General features: G+C 44.1%; 2 protein-coding genes across 2 annotated transcripts in view; one reads left to right on the plus strand and one right to left on the minus strand.

Moving 5' to 3' along the window:
- Positions 1–684: 684 nt before the first annotated feature.
- T265_00261 (hypothetical protein) overlaps positions 685–26,210 on the plus strand; it is a gene marked incomplete at both ends in the record, with an annotated part of 52,425 nt that continues 26,899 nt past the window's right edge. The window contains 4 exons of the mRNA XM_009163969.1: positions 685–2,946; positions 8,451–8,503; positions 20,597–22,077; positions 24,576–24,860. Coding sequence (XP_009162233.1) covers positions 20,617–22,077; positions 24,576–24,860 — 1,746 coding nt within the window. The remainder of the gene's footprint in view (positions 2,947–8,450; positions 8,504–20,596; positions 22,078–24,575; positions 24,861–26,210) is intronic.
- Positions 6,849–20,201, minus strand: T265_00260 (hypothetical protein; the record flags this gene model as incomplete). Its single annotated transcript, XM_009163968.1, has 2 exons — positions 6,849–7,727; positions 20,102–20,201. One exon carries the CDS (start codon positions 7,713–7,715, stop codon positions 6,849–6,851), a length of 867 nt encoding a protein of 288 aa, XP_009162232.1.

Consider the following 26,210-nt stretch of genomic DNA (forward strand, 5'->3'; position numbering starts at 1 on the left):
ATTACCGTCTGCCCCCGTGGGGGCTCCGGTACACTGTCTTCAATTTATAGCTATTTCAGTTCACGCCTTGTCAGACCTCCTTATCAGCTTTGACAGTAACACCAGATAAGTAGGGCTACTTAACAACCAACTGATTAGCTTTTGCTTATCATACGTGACTGTTATTCTATTGTCCCCCTCTGCTCGTGGACGAAACTACAGCTGTTGGAGCCACACGAGGTTTGGAGCTGTGCGACTTCCACGAACAGGGCTTTGAAAAACCCGGAACCGACATTGAATTGTCATACAACCCTGCTCATTTGATTACCAGTGGACGTGACCTGACAATGTCAGCGTTGGTTTCAACAGTAACCCGCACTTTGAATAAAATTCTGTGCGCGTGTAGAGTGATTACGTAGAAGTAAGCAAGTTTCACACCAATTTTTAACCACTTTATCTTCACCGACTGTAACACTTGTACGTTTTCGGCTTTACTCTGGTGAGCCCGCTATCATATGGACATAATCGCTGCTGTCGCGTGTGTCGCCCCCTCCTACTGATTTACTCCTTATTGTGTGGATTTGGTCTTCTGCATCTTACTTTCACTCCTGCTGTTTTTCTCAAACAATCCTCACAAGTAAACCACTTGTTGATTTCACATTTGACGAAACCCTCCAAGAATCCTCATGTAAACGCTGCCCATTTGGTGAGCATTGATTTTGTACTGACAAGATGAAATCCTCGAACCAGGCAGGCCGAGGTAGCTTTTGCCAACACCCGACACCTATGGTGCCGACATGAGGCCAGTTTGTCTGTCAGGGACAGAGTTTACACTGAGGCGGTGTGATCCATACTGCTTTATGAATCAAGGATATGGCCTCTGCGCACAGAGGACATACGAAAGAGGCCAGTGTCTCCGAAGCAGTGACCGGGTCTGGTGAGAATATCGGATTAGAAGTGCTACGCCATATGATCCTAGGAAGAAGGAAATACCCCCGAGATGATATACGCACTCTTCTTAGGTTGCGTTGGTTAGGCTATGCACTGCGCATGCCAGAAGACCGTCTGCCTCGCAGAGTCCTATTCACTCAGCCCTGTTGTGGGTAAAAGCGACCCATAAGTGAACAATTTGTGGCCTGGCGACGAAGTATAGAAACGCCAATCAGTAAACTTAGTCGGTTCGACAATTTCCGTCTCCCTTAGTGGGTACCCAGGGGTCTCTGCTCATTAATGGCAGAAATAGCCCAACCGCACAGTCCATGTCGCTCTAGCATCAAAGCTATCATCTTCAATGCACAGATGCCCAGTTGCCGAACTAGCTGAGCACGGCCGCGGCTCTAATGTTTGGGTTTATGTTCCACATACTCCCTGATTTCCGGTGATCGAAACCTCAGCAGCTGGAACAAATGTACCATTGTTACATAGCTTATAGCTGATGGATTGATTGATCGGGCGTTTTGGATAAGGCCCTCTTCATCAGTACGGCCGCTCTATCCTGGTCTTGATCTACTGTTTGGACGAACCGAAACATCTTCCCATTTCGGCCGTGCTTCTATATGACGAGCACCATTTTTTCACAAGTAGAGAAGTATGGACATTAGGTAACATGGTGATTGGATTATGTTCAGCTATAAAGGAGCCGGAATGTTCAAAAACAAGTTTTGGCGTACCGCCTACCTCCGGCTAACTCTGGTGTGTATTCCTGTTGCGATTTGCTGGACTTGACAGCTGGACTTACGCACAAATGGGTACTCTCATGGTTTATGTTTGATTCACCAACTCACAAGCTTTACGACCATACTTGACCTTCAAGTTCTGGTCCAGTTCCCCAACCAACATTATGGACACCTAAAAGTGTTTTGAGCTCTGTTAGTCGATGGAAGCTCAGTTTTGCAACGGTTGGCCTGGATGACATATTCAGGGTTTTTGACAAATACTTCATAAGATAAAATGTTCCTTACCATCAAAGCTGATGTGAAGGTCGTTCATTTCAGTCTAAATTCGTCATCGGACATTGTTGAGCTAATCTATAGCTGTTAACGATTGCTAACCTAAGGCGAATCCTCTCTAATCCTACCCCATCATAAGCTAGGTTATCCCGCTAAGGTGAGCCTGACAATACAATCAGGATGGTTTCTTCTGTTTTTGGATATCGAATACATTTTGTTGAAAGCATTACCAACAAGATGAGAGTTGATTCTTCCACTGTTGGATGGCGTTCGACCTCAGGCATGAGACGGTGGATCAATACACGAAAGTTGGTTTGTTCGGGGAATTTTTGGGCTACAGCATTGTTTTAGGTAATGCTATTTATCTGACGGAAGGTCTCAGGACAAGCAGACGAACATCCAACGATGGCTAAACAGTGAAAGAAGAACGGTTTCACAATCCCGGAAGGTGACGGTGATAACATGCTTCAAGTAATTAGATTCCTCAAACAAACCCCCTCCCTTTAGGGCCCTAGTAACCTCACAGAGCACCAGAATTGTATTCCAAACCGGTTGAAATAGGGAGAATATAATTAATGAACAGACATGGCAGGTCCCTCAAAACAACGAGCAACTGACTTATGGTTACCACAAACCTGTTGGTTTAATTGGCCTCCGCCGAAAGATCCCCCAGGAAGGACCACTTTGATCGGGTCTCAAATGTAGACTCTTTTACGGAAGAACCTGTATAATTACCAACATCCGTCCGGTCGTTTTCTTGTGAAATGTAAGTATAATAACTTTATATGTTTGACATGCATATCCTTTGTGAAGGAAACCGGGGCATTTATTTACTACCCGAGTTGAACTACACTCTTCTTCATGCTGTCGGTCTTTTATCGGTGTTCTAATGTTATTGGCAATCAACCTGTTTCTCTGATACTTACTGGCTCCCCTCGACAGTGGGCACTTTACAGGGACACGTGAACGAATTTCAATGAGTGGACTAAATTTACGCTCTGTAACCAATCTTCTGAAGGTACAGTCTTCGTTGTCCTTGTCATGTTTTTTTCTAATGTTTAAAGGGCAACTACCGCACTAAGTTCAAACCAAACTGGAAATGGTGTGATAGTCAGCTGATGACGTAGACTTGAGCTTCTGAATGCATAACCATTTCATCTAGCAAACTTGGCTGGTATCGTCCGTCGGATTAGGAACCAGGTGACAACCCTTACCATGGGTTAGTGGCACTTTCTAATATGGCAACATTTGGCGGCATGTTTCCATAAGCCAGTCGTTGTATGAAATCTTCCTTTTTGTGCTTAATACCTGTGACCGTCTTTTTCAGCCGTCACATCTTCTATTTTAGAATACTGATTTCTACCCTTAATATTCCGATTTGACGGCTGCACATACCAGTGGCTGACATCCGCCGCTCATCGCCGAACATGAAAATGGAACTGGGATGTTTCGATTTTGTCTGTCATTTTTTGTGTGATTTTCTTAGGTCTTTCTGTGAACTTAGTTGGTATAGCCTTTGACTACTCCTCTCGCATTGTTAACAACGCCTTTAGGGCTTTCGAATCGTCATGTTTCTTTCCGGCATTCCGTCTTCCGATGTGTCATTAAAATTGACTAAATCTGACCATGCTGAATTATATCTTCGTAGTTGTTATCACTGAGATTTTTTGGCGTGCTCAATGATTCTGCGATGTTTCATTTCAAGTACTTTTCCATACTTCTTTATTACTGTGATACGCCCTCTGATGAGTCATAAAATCAGTTCGCTTTTGAATGGAACATTGCTCAGCTGCAGTGCTTCTTTTGTACCTAGCTACCATGCCACCCGAAGGAAGCACGAGGAGTGTGATACTTCCAGATTGCCGAAACCTAGACTAGAACTCCACGTGTGCACAGGTATACTCTACTTCCTTCCAGAAAATAAATTTCATCACGTCTTGGTGACATTTTCACGCCAAGCTGAAGCATGGGCGGTAACTGTCTGACGATCTCACCCAGTTAGAAACCTAATTAAGGTAGTTGTGAGTCTGGGCAAACCAGCCATCACTCAAGCATGAACACGTTCACCTGTTCTAACGTGCAAATTCAGGTGCATCGAACGTCAGGGACAGCAGTATCGGTGTTAACACTGACGTTTCACCTTCGTACAGCCATAACGTTCATATAATTATATTCAAAGCCTTAGAGTGAAAATAGGAGAAACTGATGGCCGACGGAGGAGATTTGGCGCTTACCTACCGCAATCATTATGAGATGTATACATTTCCAAACGTTTACTCCGACATTCTGGAAAGAAATTGCCAGCATAGTCGCTATTGACATCGATAAGCTGCCATTCCTTGCGATGTTTCCAGCCAAGCGCAGGTGTCTCCCACTCTGGAAGACATACCACATCAACAACACAAAACTCTACCTAGCCTCTTTCACACCCTTCTGCTATATCATACGTTGTCCACTTCATGGCTTGTGCCATTCTGAAGCAGGCACAGAGGACAACACCCGTCTTGCCCGATGGTGTTCCGGCATACGTAACACATGCTAGTGCTGGATGTCTTCGGCGACTGAAATGCCCGCTGTGCAATCAAGTATACATATTCTAAACTCCGTGGTACGAATACGTTGACGCCATCCAAATCCAAAAACGCTCCTGAATTATCGTTGGTAAAAAACATGAGGACGCCTCACATCTATCCGCACATCTCGCAACCGTACAACAATGTAGCCCTTACTATAGCCTGGTGGACGCGAAGAGCTCAAGATTGCTCGGTGGTTAATGTGCCAGCTTACATACCGAAAGATCCGTGGTTCAAAACTTTTAAAGACCCAGTATTTGCCTCATTATCATTTCATCAGTGATGAAGTTGAACAAGAATGAAGGGAGTTGACCTTGCCGGACACAATCTTTTGTAGGGATGCTTTTGGAGAGCTCATCACACACACAGAAATATGTAGATACAGGGACAGGATTATGTTCGCAAAATTCTGTGGCGCGTGTGGTTAAAAGCATTGACCGGTCGGTAGAATCGAATGCACCCTTGAAGTCAAGGAAAACCGAGATTTTGGAGGATCTCTACATGTGGCGTTGCTCTAACACCTAAGGGAATGTGAAGATGCGTTCAGCGCAGTATCCACCCGGTTAAAATCCCGCTTGATTCCCGAGGGTTGTTGTTGTTGTCAAACCATCTCCGGTGTTCCGGGATTTGACATTTCAAAGGAACAGTCTGTGATCGGTATATATATGAAGCAGGCGATCGCCGTTGTCCGTGCGTCTCCTGTCCAATCCAAGACAACCACCCAATTAGACCTCGGTCGCGCCTAGCCTGTCTGCGTGAGCGTTTCTGTTACCAGCCACTACAACGAGGTATGAATTTTTAGCCCGTTATAGAGGTGCAGGTAGAATTTCATAGAATCTCTCTTTGGCAGATTCAGACCCACGCTCAGCTGAGGCGCAGGCAGACAAACAGGATACGATGGACTTCACTTTCTCGAGAACTGTTCACAAACGAACCGCACTGCGGGAACTGTCACTGGGTATCCAATTAAGTCGGGGTGCTTCCACTCGGTCGCTTTATACAATAACCAACCAACATATACACGTGCAGCGGCCTCCGCATCACCAGAGTTGCGCAGTCGGAACTTGGAAAAAGGGGAGGTGGCAGTCAGTTTGATTACAGTACTTGCGTCCTGTATCCTTGTTTCCGACAGAGGGTATGCATCAATGGAGAGGAAATCCAGCGTACGAGCAAGGGCCACTTGTTATCCGGCATGCTTCAGTGTGCAAACATTAAAGGTAGCCAAGTAGACCGGCTTTCGGGGTTTGGAAACGAAACACAAAGTGTCTAGGGTTGTTAATGAAGTCGGACACAAAAGCCTTAGCTGAGCGTGTTGCGAACAAAGTGGTCACTCTTGGTGCTGGGAACTGCGGGGAGACTTCAAATTTGGATGGAGTAGGGTAGAAGAGGTAAAACATGAAAGTGTAAGAAGGGGGACGTTGGCGGAGTAGTGATGACACACTCGCCTTGCATGCCATTTGTCAGGGCTTCGAATTCCGGTGGTGTCAAGAACGTACACTACTGATTATCTTTAATAAATGAAAAGCTCTTTTCTCTTCGGCCAGAACTTATCCGAATATTTGCACCGCGTGAGGAGGACTATTCAAACTGTAATGTTGCGAACTCAAACTCTGTGATAACACTTGTGTTCACATCAACCACAGGTGAGGCTAATCGTGTTCAGCAGGGAACTTGGGACCCAGTGATTAAAGAATACTCCAAACGATTGGTTTACGTATGATGTCGATCGTCTTTGTTGTTGTTGTACCACCTTTGTTTCGTTGTACCACTGTAACTTCTCACAGCTTCTTCTCTCTTAAGTCAGAGTCTGAACTCGTAGCACGGGCCAACGTTCCTCCTGATAAAACAACCAGGAAACAATTTTCCCCTCAGTAATCAGTCCCACTTATTTCTGTCTTTGTGACTATACCTGTACTTCCATCTAGGGTTAGCTTCTCGCGTTTATGCGGATGTGACAATCGACTCCTTGGATATTTCCGTCCTTCCGACCAGTAGACCTATAAAAAACTCATACCCTTCTCCATATTTCTGAGACATCATTTCGAAACTCTTCCTTTTACTTGGCCTCAATTCTTTTGAATCGGACTCTCATGTTGTAGAAATAGGCACCCTATTCAATTGAATCAGAGTTAACTATTGTAATCAAATGACTACTTGCTTACTCTTCGGTGTTTTAGTCGGTCATCGTTTTGCTGTCATGAAAAATGCCAAGTGACTGCCCGTTTATATTTGGTCACAACTTTTGTGGAAAAGCTTTAGTGGTTGAAATATCATGTATATGTGAAAAAGTTGTTGTTGAACCGAAACACATGGTTTGCAAAGTATATTATCATGTTATACATAAAGGCTAGGAAATAGCACAATTCAGATCGATTGCAGCCGGCGGATATCGTTGTTTCATCCTGGTCTTCCCACCCAGGTTTATTCTGCCAAAGGTTTTCACAACCCAGCTAGGAGAGGTACTCGATGTTGATTGAAAGCGTCTAGTTGCGGGAAGTACATTATCGCCAAACGAACCAGTATGTGGTCTCCCTGCGTTATTTGGGGACATTTTTTGTGCTACCCGTGCTTGTACATTGCCAAACAGGACGGCGAAGGCACTGGAACGTCGGTTGATTTCGGCTGCACTTGTTCTTGGCTCAAACTTAATCACCCGTGTTCCGGATTCCTCATTCTGTTCCCACAGCATTTTGAGTATTTGTGCTACCCCGGTTTGATGTAGAGCAGAGGTGAAAACAATAGATCTGTATGGTATCTCATACTCATCAGCCAGCAATTCCAAGTCTTCATCCGGGATCATCCATTCTTTCATATGAAGATCACATTTATTCATGACGAGTACCAAAAGAAGGCGTTTGAGATCGCATTGGCGTTCGTTTTTGATGCGGTTGAGCAGGTTCCGCAAATGAGCGAGACTAGAAGGGTCATCTCTCGAGCAAACCAGTACAAATGCGGATGCTCTTTTGATCCACAAACGCTCCATTGCAGGAAATTCATAACCACCGGCTGTATCCACCAGTCGCAGACGGCAGCTGGTTTCACCAGCCAAAAACTGTCGTATATACGAGTCCTCAATAGTAGGGGCGTATCTGCCTTCTAGCGCAAGAGAACTGTCGACGCACATTATGCGATGCACAAGGGTTGTTTTTCCCACCCGGGCAGCTCCCATAAAGACGACGTCAGCATGAGGTGCGTTTTCGTCGTCGTTGCCCATAGTTTCGATCTGCTAAAATAAAAGATAGATGAGATTCCCATTAGCAGGTTAATCAAAGAGTGGTTCTGGTTTGTAGCATGGAGTATATTCCAAATGGATTACTACCTACACAAGTGGATTTATCATAGTTACTGCTGATACTCATTTGACGTTCGAGTTCACGATTCTGGGATATTTGACAGACACTAGACACACATGAGTGTGACATCTTTCGCCATCGGATTTAGCATCTGATTGTAGGCTACTTGTATGAAATATGGCATTGAAAATACTAAATTCGCTGGTGAGCTGTCCAAAATCACACTCATTCAAATGTTCAAATGAGATTTCGTCTTGTCAGTGAAGCATCAGTGGCAACACTGATGTTGCTGTCTTTGATGATGATTGATGATGATGATGATGATGATGATGTGAGGCCAGTTTGTGTCGAAAAACCGAGACGCACTGTACAGTTGTTTCATCCTTATTGGTATACAGTACGCATCTCGGAACTTGAGGGAGTTTCGAACCTGCGACCTTCAGGCCAGTGAGTGAACACATGAATGTTTCGGCCTCGTTCGGCTGAAAAGCAGTGTGGTTAGCCATCACTTATTCAACTATGTAGAACTGTCAGCTGTTATTTCCAGTTTGTAACCATTTTCGGTAAAGAAGACTCAGCTACCATCGGTACGCAGCTTAAACCTGAGAAACAACTGGTTTAGAAGCGTTTAAACATCTTATTCTTTTTTATTTCAGGTATTCTCAAGTGGAATCTCATCCTCCGTATATTCCATCTGGATGAAAACAATGTATGTTGAGGTGGTGAATTTCATTGTGGAGTTGTTTATCCCCATTGAACGTCGGCAGTCCGCATTTTTTTAACCATTATTGTGTTCTCTGTTCAGATCAATTTCAAAATTTATGGCATCTAAATGACAACTGAACTCCTCATTCATAGTTATCTTCAACTGAGTGTGTAACAGAAACACCGCACGATGTCTCAGTTTGAACGGTATCTGAGGTGTCGAATCGTTTTTTATGGACCAACTCCAAAGCACACCCACACGAAAGGAAAAACCGGTAGTTGACTCTCTAAGGGTTCCATTAACCTTAAGGTAGTATTTTGCCATGGAAATACTTTGATGTACTGAGTGTCATTCCAGCCACAGATTGTGGCCACCGTGATCCAGCAAATTCAGACAACTATCAGAACAAACGGAGGTCCAGCACCAAGTTCCTCTGCCAATCAAAATGTAACCCCGCTTACGTACAGATTGGTGTTCAATTATGAAATTTGATTGATGAAAATCCTGAGGCTATGCCTATCTGATGACTACAGAGAACACTCAAACTGGTCGTGGGCCGTCGAAGAGTTTTCATTGGCTTTCTACTTAGCATTGTATCAGGTCTGTGAAACTTATTTGACTGATATATTTAGCCCATTCTTCCTCTTTAACCTGGCCTGTCCCGGCCGCGATTCAGGACTGTCTGCTGATTGCATGACTAAAACAGAGTTGTACGTTGCACACGACCAAACTGGGTATATCTGATAAACCGTGTCTATTTTTTACGCCTCTGTTGAGTACAAACTGACCTCGCGCCAGAACTTTAGCCATTAACTGCGTGCTGCTGCAATAACAAGGTGGCGTACTACTTGAAGTGTATTCAGTAGTGTAAAGTGACGGCTAGTGAAACGTGCTGATACCCTCTCCACTAATTTTGACCGTTCTGCTCATTGCTTGGTCAATGGTGATCACTGAAAATCGGGTCACTGTTCCGAAGGTGAGCTCTGATTGCTGTTCAATGTGTCAAAAATCATAGGATTGTCGACGTCTTTTTCAGTAACTCCACTTCTCATGAGTGTAATTAAATGGTCCGTGGCCCGCATGGCACAGGTCTCATCGGAAAGGAAGCTAGAAATTTACCAAAATAGTACTTCAATCAGTTGGTTTGAGAAGCACCAAAAATAATCGCGCTGAAACTAGGTAACCACTTCATGGTTGTGTGCCGTCTAGATTGTTTTTGATGTTTATCTGGTCGTCCTGCCTCAAGGCCTGCATAAGTCGCTCAGCTATGTTTTTAATGAGCGTGTGGATAGCATTTTGACGGAATTCCCCCTTATGGCTGATTCGCAGCAATTAGCAATATAATTTTTAGTGCGATCAGTTTTGCGTATTCCTACGCTAGTGCTAGTGCCCTTCACAGGTTCTCAGTCAGATACAGATCAGTATTAAAGACCGACCCCTTCAACACCTTCAGGAAAAGAGCGAGATGTTTCGTCTCAGATGTCCTGTCTCCTTTGTAGTTATGACAGGTGCTAATAATGATTAGTCCAGTATCTGAGTCTACTCACTGCATTCTGAACAGCCATTTGATATTTGTAGTTTAAGATTTGGGAAACTAGCGCTCTGCCACTGGGTCCTTTTTACTGTCTACTGAATCCTTCCTTTTTTCTATGGTTGTCATGCATGTGCGTCTGGTTTGGTAACTAATATTGATACGACCCCACCACTGATGCCAGGTGACAAAAAATTTGTTTCGATTCAACGGTTGGTGGATATGAATTCGTTTGAACCGAATTCATTATTTAATTCAGAATCTAATGTCCACTGTTCTTGCACTGGGATTTGTCGCCTACTCCCCTTAAAAAAATGTGCAAGTCAGCAATTGATCACGCTTAGTAGGGCGTCCCGTGCTGGATTCAGTCATTGGGACATCTAAAACTGCCAATCGTTTCTATGGCCAGACAGAAGTCGGCTTCCTTCTGCCTTGGTGATCGTTTTGATCCAACCAACGTGACCTGATCTAAACCTGGTTGAGATCCTTGAGTATCCTATCACCGCTACTAACGTAAGCGCTGAAACAGGAGTAACTAACGTCTGTCGAAATGTCCTCCGCTTACTTAGAGTATAGTGGAGTGAATTATGAAAGTTTCAATGCAAAAAGTCTTTATTGACGGGGTAACACCATGAAGTGCTCCTGTAATCTATCCACCAAATTTTCCACTTTTTACTTCAGCTGATCTTTACGGTGCTTTTGCGAATTCCGGGTTTGAGTTCCCATGGTATTTATCAATTACTGGTCAAAAGTAATCCAGTTTCATCTACCAGAGATAGAGCTCTGACGAGAACGGGGATGGCTTCACAATTCTTCTGAGGAGTGACATGTAGCTTTCTAGAAATCTAGAAAGAAATTAGTGTTTTTGGAGCTCGAATACACTTGAGTATTTTTAAAGATGCCGGTCCATGGTAACCACGATGTAGGAATTTTTTAAACGTCGGATTACCTAAACCCGTTGCAAAATGCAAACCTTTCAGCTGTGACACCCTTTCGATGCACAATGTTTGTGCAGTCCATTGGTGTTAAGAAGGCCGATACAGTACCAGATTATCCAGGCTTGACTGCCTCTATTTTTCAGTAGCGACTACCGCCTGTGCATTTAGGATGGTGTTTTGATTTTGTAAGAACAGTTCCAGGTTACAAAAGGTCTGAATAACGGTACTGACAGATGTCAACTCTTTTTCCTTTAGACAGAGGTGTGATGGGTAAATTCTGGGTGGATGAGCGTGGCGGAGAGCGAGCTTCCTTCACAGCTTAGGCGGTAGAGCGGGAGTCAGTCAGCGAGGTCCAGGTGTATATTTTCGTTCATGTTGCATGTACCTGAACTGCCGTTTTGGAGGTTTTCTATTTGTTGCGATTTCGCTGCGTACCGGGGTTGTTTTTGTAACTTATCTTTCATCACACAGAAGTTGACATCCATTCTCTGTTTGACGAAAATCACTTGTTCAGTTCTCGGTTGCAAGTGTCGCCTCGGACGGTCCTCAGATAGTTTTTGTTCAGAGGTATACTTCCTTGCGAAGTTTGGTATGGGTCACACGTGTTTGCCAAACATCTGAGTATCTTTTTAACTTGGACGACCTAGTAACCTCTAATTCATCGTGCTTCCTTTGGGTGGTATGGTTTTGATTCCTTCTGTTCTTTTTGTGTGCAACGTGATTATCTGTTTTTGTTGCCTCGGTTTTGCACCCATCTGAACGTAAACCTCTCTTTGACCTTGTTATCGCACGTGGGTTTTGCTATCTTGTGGCCGCCTTGCCTCCAGTCGGTGTGAATTTTGGGATCCCGTTAGGAGTTAGCAGTTAGTATAGAGGCCGGCGTATCCCATCATTTGAGGTTTGTGCACTTTCATTGTTTTATTATTATATTCATAGTACCGCATTAGTTGCTAAATCTACATCTGAACGATGTGGCTTTTTTTTGTGGGGGGGGGGGGGGCATAACACAACGTGGAAACAATCTATAGTACTCAAATCGTGGGACTACACCGGTTTAGGAACTGCTAATTCATTGCCTTACATGACAAACACCTACGCACGATCCCTATTACTGCGGCTGCCTCTTTGACAATCCAAAATTTCGGATGTGTGACAGCTGGAACATGTGGAGTTCCCATGTGACCTTCTGACTCATAATAGTGTTCAATCAATCGGTGTGTCACTGGATGTCGACTACGAATTATGGTGGGTCTGCGGGTTTGGGATAAACCACTTTTTTGCAGCCTCTCTCCGACACGTATTAGTCCTTCAATAAGCGCTGAAGAGAGTTTACGTCTCATAGAGTGAGGGAATTATATAACTACTGAAAGCCGTGCTGCTTTACGTATTGCAGTTTTGAATATTATGCTGCTCTCAATTAATCGAGCCACGGAGAGCTAGATGAGAGCACTTCTTTCTCTTTGTTCGACTTTACGCGGAGCTACGATTTGAATGGCATCATCCATACTATGACTTGTTTCAGCCTAGTCCATGAGGATTAGTAGGAGAGCAGTTTGTCAAATGCAAATCCATCCAATACACTAGTGTTCGGAACGTTGGACTCCTTGACTTCGAGGTCCGGTATATCGTCGACAGGACACTTAACATTCAATTCGGCCACGTGTGCTCTGGGCTTTGCAGGAAGGCTGGGCCATGCAACCAAACGTCTAGAACGTCCATGCGGCTACTAGCGACTCCCCTCGATGCGTGATCTGCTAGACTGTCTTGAGTTGGCACGTACCTCCACTGGGATACCATGCGGCTACAAGGACTCCCCTCGATGCGTGATCTGCTAGACTGTCTTGAGTTGGCACGTACCTCCACTGGGATACTGTGGTATTCTCGTGAATTAATCCTAGCTTATCAGCAATAAAAGTCCCCTATTTGGACTTTCTATTATATATATAATGAAGCGTGACCGTGGAATAGGTCCACAAGTAAGTACTGTCTATTTTCAAATTCAGTTCCCTCAGGACGTGGCGCTTTAACCCTCCGACAAGACGGCAGCTTGTGATTCCAGTCACGGTATAGTAGCAGGATTTATTGGAGAAACACGGGATTTATCGACCAGGAAATTACAGCATATCATCCCGAAACTACGTATGCAACATACGTCAATAACGCATCGGTAACCGACTTCTGAGTCATCAGATAAGATATACAGTTCAGTGTGACTTACACGAAACTTGATAAGCATGATAAATCAAGGTATTTCCAACGCCTCAACCCTTTGTATGTCGCGCTGCCAACCACCCCCCCACAAAGCTTTCATAACTGTTTCGATTTCTTCGTCCGAACCACATTTCTTATTTCACAGTTGTTGTAATGTTCGTTTAGCAGCTGGTCACCAAAAAGGTGTTACAGCCGAACGGTTATATTGTTATTACCGTTTCTCAAATGTCGATCTTACTCACTTTTTGAGACGAAATAGATAACTTCCGCACCGCTTTTTTACTTTGATTGGTTAGTGGAGGTTCACTGTCCGTATTTTTGTGTGACAGGTGTTTTACAAGCGTTGAGTAAATAGCTGATCTCATAGAACTAATTCATCAGATTATGGTACTGGCTTACTGTTTACTGAACGATTTCTACTCATTAATTTGTGTCATGGGATATTATTCACAACTTCCACTTAGCCTAACGCTTGTTTTATTGTCGTTGCGTCCGTGCTCTCCCGATTATCAGTTGACGTTTCCGGCACTTCTCGGTTTAGTATCTACCCATTCTCCTCCCACGCCAACCGGAAACAAGGACGGTCCCATTGTTTTGCTCCATTGTACTCGGTCAATGGGCATTTTCCCAGTTTGTAACGGAGATTAGTCACCGTTTGTGATCGCTTCGCGTGATAAGACCTCACTGTACCCTCTGACTTCACAGCCGATTTTTGTCAGTTTCCAGCTGTTCAACTTACATACTAATTTGGCAGATACCGTTTTGCATGCCAGACGTGTTTTTTACTTATGGTTAGGAGCTACTCTAGTGTCACCCTGTTAGATTCCTACGTGCTTGGTCAAATTTTCTTCATATTTGATCCACTAATCAGCCACCATGCTTCTTATGTTTGAATGCTCGTAGTAGTGTCTAGCGGTTGCCGTTTTGGTGTTTGAAAGCCAACCCACAAGGGATGGTGTGTTCTAAAGAGTGTCACCCGCGACCAATAAAAAAGACGCCGTCGCAGAGTGGAAATTATCATGATAATATGGCTTGCACACCATTCTCTAGTAAGCTGCATTGGATGGTTTACATTTTACATGCGTAGAACCTTTCCTATTAGGCTGGTTCACTAATAAAGGTCAGACCAACAGTCCCCTGGTCCTTCCGTTTGGTGATCAAAACGTGTGTAGCGGCTGAAATTGTATGTCCTGGTAATCCTGGGGGAAGTTGCTTCTTTTTAGTTAGGTTACCCAAAGGACTTGGTTTCGACCCTGGAATTATCCTATCAGAAGTCCGAAGTAATCTCAAGCCACACCAGATATCGCTTGGTGTCCAGGGCTGGGTCACCTTGCCTGTTGCTGTTCGCTGCGATCGTTCGTGCCAGTTTGCCAACAGCCTGACATTCTTCGAAGTCAGCATTCAGTTACCGATGTTTCCTCTAGCTGACTGCCTTTTACGTTCTCACTGTGAAACAAACGGGATAACAGGTTTGCTTTACTCACGCACAACCCGCTTAGGATTGATGTACGTTACCTGTTGGAAACAAGAATGCAACCTTCACATAAAATATTTGAACTAACTGCGTCATAACTCTTTTCTTGTTTACGGTTGCGCCCGGAGTGACTGCCGGGGAAAGGATCTTTGCTTGACCAGACAACCATTGACGATTGCTTGTGCGTAACGTTTGAGAATGTGCATGGGGACTTTTTACAAGTGCAAGCTTAATTACTGCCAGTATATTTATTTGTTTCCAACCACCATGTGTATGGTTTGTTTGCTGCAGACTTGCTGCTTTTGTTTTCAGCTAGTGCCACCCTGTCGAATCCTTATACTACTGTTGGCAGTACGCCCAAAAATCGATTGGAATCAACAACACACAACAGGAGGTCATCGGTCGATAGGCTGATCTGTGGTGTAGCGCTAAAACGAACGCAGTTGTGTCTAACTTGAGGGCGCACATCGATATTAGCATAGTTTCGGTGCACTGATCACTCACTGATGGAGCTGTTGACGTGTTTACTCTCCCCAAACTGGCCGTTATTTCGCGAAACACACTCATTTGCAAACTACAACCGGAGCCTCAACTAAATTACACATGAATCCCTCATTTATGAATGTACTGCTGCCTCACGCTTCACCTGGTATGACATTCGAAGTATCGCAGTACATTGTCTAGTGGAAACGCACCGTTTGTAAGGTTTTTGAGAACTCCTTGACAGCCCACAATCGGCTTTCTCCTTGAGACTCGTCAGGTGGGCACTTTGCTACGATATCTCACATCGCATCAACCAAAAAGTGAATATCAGTGGGCATTTTGTTCTACGAACTGCTCTGCTCTCGTTCAGTTGTTTTCTCTGCGTAACACTGCTTGAAAGTCATTTACAAGGCTGCATTCAATAGATGAAGTGTTCTCTAACGACCGTTTCAGAGTTAATCTCTTGGATTTACCGGACTATGTCTTCCCAGGATTACTGATGTATGACTATATAAGTTGCATTTTCCGTTATGTTACTGGACCCAGAATTCGTTTGACCGTTCTGCTTGGTTCTCTTTTCCATGCTTAGAGTTTGAACCAGTAGGGAGCACGAAACAACCTTAGTCTTTACTCATTTTTCCTGTGGACTGAACTTGGAAGACTTTCAGTTGCCCGATCCCAGACACGTACCTCGTGGAATTCATCAGTTGCGCACAGTTTGTGTCCTGTAGAAGTTTTTTGCAAGGGTTTGGCTTGATTCTATTCGTTGGACACGTGTAAAACCTATTTCAACGCCTAACTAGTGCTGTAAGTTTAGTTAACTTTACGCAAATGTCCACTTACTGGAATTCCATTATGCTTCACCTTGCGCGAGGATCTGTGTATCGTAAATGCTCGTTTTCACACCAAGTCATGGCTGACTTGGAGAGCCTGTTGTGGACTCTCAAATGGTAGGTTCATCTTCTAGGGTCTCTCCCGTAACTAGGTACTTGTAGGTGTTTCACCTCACATAAATTGAATTCAGAGACACTGCGTTCTCGAATGAACTGACAGAAGACCGAAGTCAGTATATGAGTTGTCACCGTTGCTGAACTTTCGTTCTTACTTCCTCAGTCATTTATACGAAGTTATATACATGCAGCATCAGCGTAGAGCAACGCGCAGGAGAGTGCGTGAACATCACTCAGCTGGATATAGGCAGAAACGGTTGTAATCACCAAGGAGTGTAAGATGTGTTAACAGATGGGCACTAAAGCTCAGTGCACATTAAACCGATGATAAACGGATCCACTTGAGTCGGTGAAAACTTCAAAACATTTGCTGAAAGTCAATATAAGAGGGCCAAGGCATACAACAATAAGGAATATGAATGGGAAAATGGGGACATAAAAGTTGTTGGAGTTTTCGAGGTGAAGGTACGCACAGAACTGGTTTGAGCCAACGGATGGCACTTTGAGACTACATTTCTGCTGCGGTCTGTAGGCTGCATGTATTGCAGTTACAGGACCCACCACGTGACTGTTGTCCTCTGGTTCGCTCACAATGGAAACGTTTGTTTCTTCGTCGGATCTTCGAGCTTTCAATGAGGTGAACATTCAGATCACGTCTCACGGATACAGTATGACTGATAGATTACATTCCAAAAGAGGCACTTGGTCCCCCATGTGGTCAATTATTCTCTCGGTTAGTCTTGTTTTATTGTTTATTCTAACCACCTCAACAGGAGCAGTGAATTACATCCGGGTTCTTGTACGAACTCGCCACGTTCCTCATTAGCAAACGCCGTTCCATATTTTCTGCGTTGATGTACATTAAACCTGTGTGACCTGTAGTTGACTCCGACTCGATAGTGGAGAACTTGTTACAGGTTCAGTAGGCAAACTAAGGGAGTGTCTGCCCCATTTTCGGTGCTGTTGTATCATATACTCAATTTGCAAGTTACGCCAGTGAAAAAGGTTGCATTTCGCACTTGTAAGTGAAGTTCTGGGTTATGAGGAGGTTTTGGAGTTCCAATTAAAATTTCATCCTTCGTGTGAAATCACCTGGTAGATGAGTTTGTACCCCGTTTACCACTGCGGGGTCGACTGGTATGGCGTTCGGCTGCCAGCTAGAAGATTGTGAATTAGAATCATCCCAACAGATTTGTGAAGTGCACGGTCTTGCTGATTTTCAGCAAGGTTAAAACGGTTTTACAGTTGTCAGCTTTTTTATTGCATTGACTTCGCTTGCAGGATGGGATACCAGCATGTGTACTATCGGAATTGGTCCAGTCGACTGAATGATGCGAGTAGTCTTATCACTATCGTCCTCTCGCATTCCAGCGCACACTGCGGTCTGCTCATGGGAACTGTAAAAAATCTGGGTTTATGCCAGAGAGATTCATTTCGGTGCAAAAACTAATAGTTCTGTGAACCGGCTTTATCAGATTGCTTGAGAATGGTTGCTTTCGAGACGTTAGTCGATTTTTTCAACAGGCTCGGGGGCTTTCAAAGGGCACAGTGCAGTGACTTACTCATGATTTGATCCCATACCCACGTACGTGTTGTTTATTTACAGCAAACCATCGAATAATCCGGTACAATCGGATATTTGCATATTCCCCCGTGTTCCTCACTGCTCATAAAACAATGCCTAACAATAAGCTGACCACAAACGAGGCTATCCAACTGTTGCCTCAACCCCACCGTGTTTTTGCATCGGATTGCGGCACTCTTTTCGAAAACATACGGTGAACCGTGCTCAGTTATTCAATAGGTGTGATAGATGGAGTTGTTGTCTTGACAACCGTGCTTCCGGAGTGTCCATTGTCAGATGGAAAAAACAAACGTGCCACCAACAGTGTTATTTTAGATATCCAGCGTAATCAGTTAGGAGACTATAGATCTGTCACACAGACCGTGCTTTCGAGAAACCGGAGTTTTTGAGTGGGATTTATATTTCTTGCCATGCAATAAGCCGAGATTGTTTTGTGGCCGAGCACGATAACCATCCGGCCCAATGAGTGGTCATTCTAGTCTAAAGACCGACAACTTCAAACGTTGTCAGCACTAATCTATTTTGACCATCGTACAAATGAATGTGGGCCAAAAAATCACGATAAATTGTTGGATGAATGAGTATTGGCCAATGAGCAGACTGATATTTCAGGGGCAGTTATTAACTGCCTCTTGCCTGATTCAGCCGATTGGTCTATAAATTGTTTTTCTCTAATCGTGCCCCCATCTGGCTTAGATTTACAAGAAGCAGACGACCTGGCTAGGCGAACCGAAACTGTGTCGTATACCAGTTTGGTTAAGGATCGTTTGATTCTATTTGTATGTAGCTGGAAACCCTGCAGAACTTGATGTGTGACTGCTCCCGGCGACGTATTTTCCGTATTGTGCGGGCAAAACAGTTTATCTAAATTTTTCAGTTTGTTTTCTAGTTTTTGCCAAGCATAAGCACAAAGCAAAGTAACTCTAAGAGATAGAGAACCTTTGTAGTGAAAGTTTTTCGAAAGCTGTCAGCCCCACAGTCTTCCNCTGCCTTAGATAAAACCGGATATGTTCAGACTTGACCACTGCCACTTTAGCCATTTTCGTATGAACTTGTGCTTTTCGTATTAGTTATTACTCGTTTGCGTGCTGTTCGTCAGCAGCTAGGGAAATTTCACACTTATGACGTTTGCAGACCGGAATTTGTATTGGTGTATCGTTTTCGTTGCAAAGGCCATGATGTCGACCCACTTTAAAAGAATGGTTCGTGCAGACAACTAATTGTGTTTGTCATCATCATTATCATCGTCGAAAGCATGACATCAGTGTTCAGCACTGATGCTTCTCTTCCGTACAACCATATGTGTTTCTTCGTATCTTGAAACCTTTTGGTTTATTCTTTATGTCATTCCAAATATCGTTTTTGTTCGTCATAGCTCGCCTACGTTAGTTGCAAGCTCAGTAACTCTCATTGTTTTGCTCAAACCGTATGCCGTCGATAGGATCCAGGTAATATTTTAGAGGTTAAGTGTTCTATTACAACTATGGGTGATACTAGTACGTCTAGATGGCAATTGAGTGCAATGTTTGCCGAATTAGCCTTGGTCGTTGGTGTCACAGTTGTCGGACCGATCTCTGGCACCAAATATGGCTATTCCCATCGATTTTCCTGCTTGCGTCAGTCAGTCAGTACTCAAGGTTCCATTTTTGCCACTACTGAAACGGGTATCGACTTCGATGCTGGCAACTGAAGAATGATGTCACCTCTCGTGAACTAATGGTCTTCATCTGGGCTGCCAGTGTTTACTTGATTCATATTTGAAAATGGAGAATTCGACTCTTTTTCCTCCGGACGGTTGCTCGCTGAACCACTATGCACTGACAGTTGTTGGCTTGAGCTAATTTGTACACCACACCAAAGCTGTGTCCGTTTGTTCCGAATCCTTTATGCTATTTCTTTTCGATTTGTGATCGGTTTAGCACTTCTTACCATTGTGACCAGTTCATGTGTGATTTGTGTAAGATGGTTGATTTTTAGACCATACTCGTACAGTTACTGAAAACTTTTTGACATCCCATGACCCTTTTCGTCCTTCATGGGGCTCATCAGGTAGTCATCATGAGGCACAATCCTCGAGTTTTCGTCAACCTGATGTTCTACTTTAACCCAAATTTGACGGAATTCGACACTCGTTCGTGTATCAATTGGATCTTTACGGGAGACTCACCTAAAATCCAGCTGAATTTCTCGTTTATGTTTTACAACTGAGTTAGGCAAATGAGTGTATTTATCTACTTGTTGAGTTTTGAGTGTTCTTACTGTCTTGACCCAGTAATTGACTCAGTTTTTGGACAATTGGGATATAAGAACTTGCGCGATTATCACATCGGCACTACACACTCATCCAACGGGATCGCTCACAACCTGGTTTGTGATTACTACTACATAATCTTTTACTAAGCCTCTTAGGCCAAACAATATTGACTCACCTCAGTCCAGATTCGTTTCACTTTGTGGGTCCTGGCTGGAGAGTGCCATTCTTATCATGATGCGCATTTACTGCATTCGCCTGGGGGATCAAGCAGTTTCTGTATCCGCCAAAAATTCCGTCGTGGATTAGCACAGCTTATTTTTTCCGTCTACACAAGGCACTAACCACGTGCTCGGTGAAAACGGGACGCTAGTTGTGTACACAGCTCTCTTCCAAACCAATTAGATTTATATGCAGTGTCATGCCTGTCTGCTCACCACTACTGTCCAATCAGCTCTGTCCATCCGCCTGTGATCAGCTGATTCGAATGGTTTTCCGCATGCACAAACTAGTCTCACTTTGTGAACTTAAAATTGGCATTCGACGGTCACCCTGGTAAATCACACCTGATCGTATCATCCTGAAGAGGAGAATTTTAAATGGTTTAATTTTGTTGAAGTTTTCAACTCGATGGTTTTCCTTAGCAGTATGTTTTTTCCTCTTTTTCACACAGATTTCTCTTATCAGTTCTCAATGGGTCGTTCTGATCATCATAGGAAAAAGCATCCTGGCACTAACAGCAAGTCGCGCTGTGAATCTAGCTCATCCAAACGCGCGCGTTTGACGACAATAAAGACAGAAGATGATGACTCAAACATGTCTGGGTCAGTGGGTATGAGTGAATCCGGAGATGATCGAGCGGGCGAATACGAAGACGAGTTGGATGACGATTCTCAAATGGGCGCGAAAAATTACGACGGGGATGACGACGACGAGGAAGCGGATGAATACGAATCCGGATTAGTTGATGCAGATGAAGCGCGAGTGTTGTCTAGGGCGCGGCCAAAGGGTTTAAAGGTAGAAGCAGATCGTGCAACCACCTCAGCTATCAAACAAACTAATGGTGTGATGTGCACACCGCGAGACGAGTTCGGTGCTAAAGACATGCGTAATATCCTCTCTTTGCGTCCGGACCATCCTTGTAGGCCCTTATGGGTTGGACCAGATGGACATATCTTTCTCGAAGCATTCGGCCCTTTGTCTCGCCAGGCACAGGATTTCCTCGTTGCTATTGCGGAGCCAGTTTGTAGACCAACCCATATACACGAGTACAAGCTAACGTCTTACAGTCTTTATGCCGCTGTTTCTGTGGGGCTGCGGACTGGCGAAATTATTGGCTGCCTTCGCCGTTTGTGTAAAACTGATTTACCTCCAGGCATTGTGGCTTATATTCGCAGTTGCACTCTGTCTTATGGAAAAGCCAAACTAGTGCTCAAGGGTGGCCGTTACTTTGTAGAAAGTCCCCATCGCCGATTCCTTCAACAGCTCGCCAATGATTCTATCGTGCGTCAATGCCTTATCCGGACTGGTGGTCAGACTGATAGTGAGACTGCCGCTGATACAGTTGTTCTGTATAATGCCGCAGATCTGACACAGCCGGATACATTAAGTGTGCTCACATCTAATGAGCCTGCCGAATCTGTCGAAGTCTGTGGCGCAGCTCCGGAAGTCTTACATTTATATGCTCAGTTAGATGCAGAGGAAGAGGTTAAAGCTGAAAGGTCTGAATATTCCATGCAAAAAGGTGGCAAAGATGGTTTTCTTGACATCACAGATATCAATTTGGATCTGAAAGCGATCGGCTTGGAGTCAGAAGCAGCCGATAAGGAGGGTGATGACGACGATGAGACAGACCTAGACGGTTTAAATCCATCAGTTGCTCGATCGGCTTCGGGTGATCGATCGACTCTGTTAGCGATGGAGGTGAATCAAGACCAGATTGAACTGCTGCAACGTCGATGCATTGAACTTGAAGTGCCCTTGTTGGCGGAGTATGACTTCCGGCAAGACAAGATCAATAAGGACATTGCGATCGATTTGAAAGCAAGCACAAGCTTGCGACCGTATCAGGAAAGAAGCTTGCGTAAAATGTTCGGGAACGGACGGGCCCGGTCCGGCGTCATTGTGCTTCCTTGTGGTGCTGGGAAAACACTGGTAGGCAGTTGTTTACTGTTTTTGGTTGGTTAGTTCAACTTTCACATATGGTGAATTCTAAGCTAATTTGTAATGTCATACATTTGCCCGTCTTCTTTCTCACCAAACTGTGTAAACTGTTATATATATATTTCCCACGTAGCAGTATTGGTCAGGTTATTCGACCATGGCAACAGAATTGTTTTTTTTTGGTTATGTGCAATCCGCCGTTAATTATCACGAGCCTTTAGCGTTACTAGATTAGGTTTCTTTCGATGTGTAGTTTTGTCATTTTGAGTACAATAGTAAAAATGTCAACAAACGAGCGTTATCGCTCTGGAAATTTTGCGATGTGGATGATCGTGAAGTGAGAGTGTTCATTGTTGCATGGACTGCTACCTGTTTACGTTTTATGTAGTACACTCAGTGGAACAATTTACATGTATTCCTTTACATTTTTTAAGACGAAGTAGGAACAGTTCATCCCTTGCTCTGTTTGCCTTGAAATGTCGTGACTGGCACATATAGATTATACTTTTCCATGGTTACGGATCGTCGACCTTAATTTCGGACAGACTGCCGTGATTTTCCATTAGAAAGGACTGATTTAGATCGAAATCCGCTAATTGGAGGGCGACCTGATCAAAACGCTACCAGAGTTACCGATATAGAACGGCCTCAGGTGCTGCCATATGTTTTACTTAATGGTACTTATGCTACTTATGCTACTTATCAGTTAATCACCACTGTTGATGATAATTACGGTGGTGACTGCATGAAGGCGACATTGGTTTGTGATCTAGCCATTGAATTGTTCTCAGTCCACTCGTCGGCAACCTATGTTATGCAACTCCGACAATTACATTGCTCTTCAATAGATTTAGATTCCGTTGCATCTAACATATGGTAGGTGCTGTTAATCGTAATGGTTCACCATACACTGAACACCGTCCAACAAATTCTGTGAAGTCGACTGAAAGATTATGACTGATGCTGAACATCCTTCAGGGCGAGAAAAACGATGAAGTTGCAGTTTTCGGCCGGCTGGAGTAGACCATGCATCCGGTTGCAGGAAGTACAAACGGTGCGGCAAAATAATACACTTTTATTTTCGCCTAAAACCCGAAATCACAATATCTTGAGAATGAGTGGGATTGCTGTTCAATAGTGGGAAGTGGGAGGATCCGATAGAAACCGTACTTTGCAAAGGAACCCAACGGTGTTCAACATTTGCCTGGCTTTGAACAATTTATTTTTAAAATCACTCAACACAGCTGCTAGAGTTGAGCAGTGGCCAAGGATTGGTATATGCTGTTCTTGGGTAAAGGTTGGTTGGAAAAGGTCCTTTCAAACAGTGAAATACACTCATTTGCCTACCAATTTAGTTTTGACGGGGGACCCACCTGAATCTCTCGTTTAGGGTGTTCTGTGCCCACCTGATAAGCCCCAAGGAGAGCAAAACGGGTCGTGGGCTGTCGCAGAGTTTTCAGCAACCTTATGAGTAGTGCATTACGCCCTTTGAATACTCACTGTCAGACACTGAGTTTTGGAGCACTAACTCCGATTAGTCGTCCAGTTAATGCACGGTCCCAGAGATGTTACATAACTAGAATAGACTAATTTTTAAAAGTTCTTGCATGCTTGGTAGGGTACACACCATATACATGGCCTGCCCAGCCCGTACAACGACTCTACCTAAACCCGGCATTGTCAAACCTCCGTTTTTTCTTCTACTGTCACCTTTAACGGGATGTGTTAAGTAAGCTGAATTTAAACGTACTTTCCTGACTTTTAGACTGACATCAGAATTGGTCAGCATCTGGAAATGTGACAATGAAGACTGCTTTATTCGTGTCAGCCGCCTGGCCATTGGGTTGGAGCTAACTAGGCTAAGCTAGCTAATCACCTGCGGCCATCGATCACCACCGGTGGAATATACATTTAGGGACGAAGTCCCTTAATCATTCTAGTCTTTTTGAGCTTCAGCCCCATTGTTGATGCAACTGGGTATTATGACACTGTCGTGTGGATGTTGGGTCAGTATTGGTCAAAAAGAGCTGAAGAAATACATCAGCAACATCCGTTGGTCCTACCGTTATTGACAGTGAATCCGATGTCCTGTCGCACGTGCAATTAGGAGGAAGGTAAAACATCGCTATTCACCATCAAGGTTTTGCCCCATAACTTCAGACATTGTCTGCAGGACTCACTTTTCTGGATTTGTATGGAATTTTCGACTGTTCTTTTATCACACTGAAGAAATACATAAAAATATCAGTTTTCTTCGATTTCCGACGGCAAATCCTCGGAGGGACTTGGTTGTGAACCGACTTCTGTGGTCAGTTTTTTCACTCAGGCGCTCAAACACTTGTGCCCTCCGACCGGATTTGCCTGATATTGGTCAAGAGTCAGCTATTACTGTACTATTTGATCGACTATTTTTCGTGAATCATCTACTCAGCTATTTTCGTCATAAGAGATTTCCTGCACCATCTGCTTTATCTTCCAACCCCCCATAGGTTGGGGTTACAGCTGCTTGTACGATTCGCAAACCGACCTTTGTCCTTGGCACTAGTGGCGTGGCGGTTGAACAGTGGCGTTCTCAGTTTCGTTTGTGGTCGACAATTGAGGATAGCCAAATTTTACGCTTCACGAGTGATGCAAAGGATCGTCCGTCATCCAGTGCGTGTGTTTGTATCAGTACATACACAATGATTGCTCATTCCACCAAAAGGTCGTACGAGGCCGACCGAATGATGGAGTGGATCAAGGGGCAAGAGTGGGGTTTGATGATTCTGGATGAGGTAATTCGCACTGTTCACTTTTTTGTCCACACTGGCTTCTCCAGCTTCTAGGACTTCAGTTTGCGTGTCAAACCCTGTGTATAGATATCAGGAGTTCACTATATGCGTAGTGTGTGAGGACTCCTCGAATCGCTTTAGTACACGATGTCTTCATGTTGCTCATTCGCCGTTTGCTCTAGATCAGGGAAATAAGATTTGCAATTTCCATTTTCTCTGTTGACTATTTAATCTGCGTCAGATATCCACTTGATTATCCGGATTCCATTTCTTTGGCCAGCTGACTTTAGTTGGCATTCTATCTACTACTGGAATCCAATATCACTCTAGTATCACGTTTTTGATTCTGCCCTCCTCTCACAGTCATTTGCCACGCTGTGGTCCTTGTTACGGTCCCTCCCATGGCGAGGTCATTTGCAGGCGACTCTATGGACGAGTAGCCGTGTGGTTTGAATGGATGTTGTTTGTGTAAGGAGATCCTTTGGTAGGTTGACTGAAGTCTCCCAAGATACCTGAGGTTAAAATCCTCTCAGACCATTCACTTGTGGAGGTTCAACATCGTACCTGCAACATCGTGCCAGTTGGATATGTAGGATGTTCTACATAAGCTGGGATAATTCCGACAGAGTTTAGTGTAAAAGACTGTTGAAGATCGGACGTGACTAAACACAAATGGCGCTTCAAGATAAGACGTAATGATTAGTGTTGCCCACTTGAGTGTTTATGTAAGTTATGTTGACTTAGAATAACCACAGTTTTTCACCAGTCTTGACGTCTATGATGCTGCCGTAAGGTCACCTGGCCTTCATGTACGGTCACAAGGTGATTTCACGGTGTTGTGGATCGGGGATATAGCCTTTGGGCGTAGAGGATATAAGGAGGAGTTTCGCATCTGTCCATCGGTGTTTCCAAATCATTATCAGGATCCTTTAGGAACATCGGCCCAGAAATTCCATGGACACTGGATGATTTTTGGTAGAAGTAACTCACCTACTATGGTCACACTGTAAAAATGACGCTAACCATACCATGTGCTTTGCATGTCAGGGAACCGTCCACCCCATGCTGTGCGCGGTAAGATGACCGAAAATAGGTAAATCCTGACAACTTAGCTCTGTTGGTAACTGCAATGCTTCAGGTTGGTGACTCGGGGACGAGATAGCTGAGTATTTGTTGTCAGTGATGGACGCGATTCGCCACTACGTCCGATAGCCTCTTTCTCATACTTAAACTATTGCTCATTCAGAAAAGGGTTGTAGCTAGGTCTCGAGTTACGATACGGCCTTCGAAGACTATCTTATTCTCCTCATCGTCAGTACATGAAACAAGCAGCTTCTTCGAACTTGTGTTTGG

The sequence above is a fragment of the Opisthorchis viverrini genome (assembly GCF_000715545.1).
Source record: "Opisthorchis viverrini unplaced genomic scaffold opera_v5_2, whole genome shotgun sequence".
Taxonomy (NCBI): domain Eukaryota; kingdom Metazoa; phylum Platyhelminthes; class Trematoda; order Opisthorchiida; family Opisthorchiidae; genus Opisthorchis; species Opisthorchis viverrini.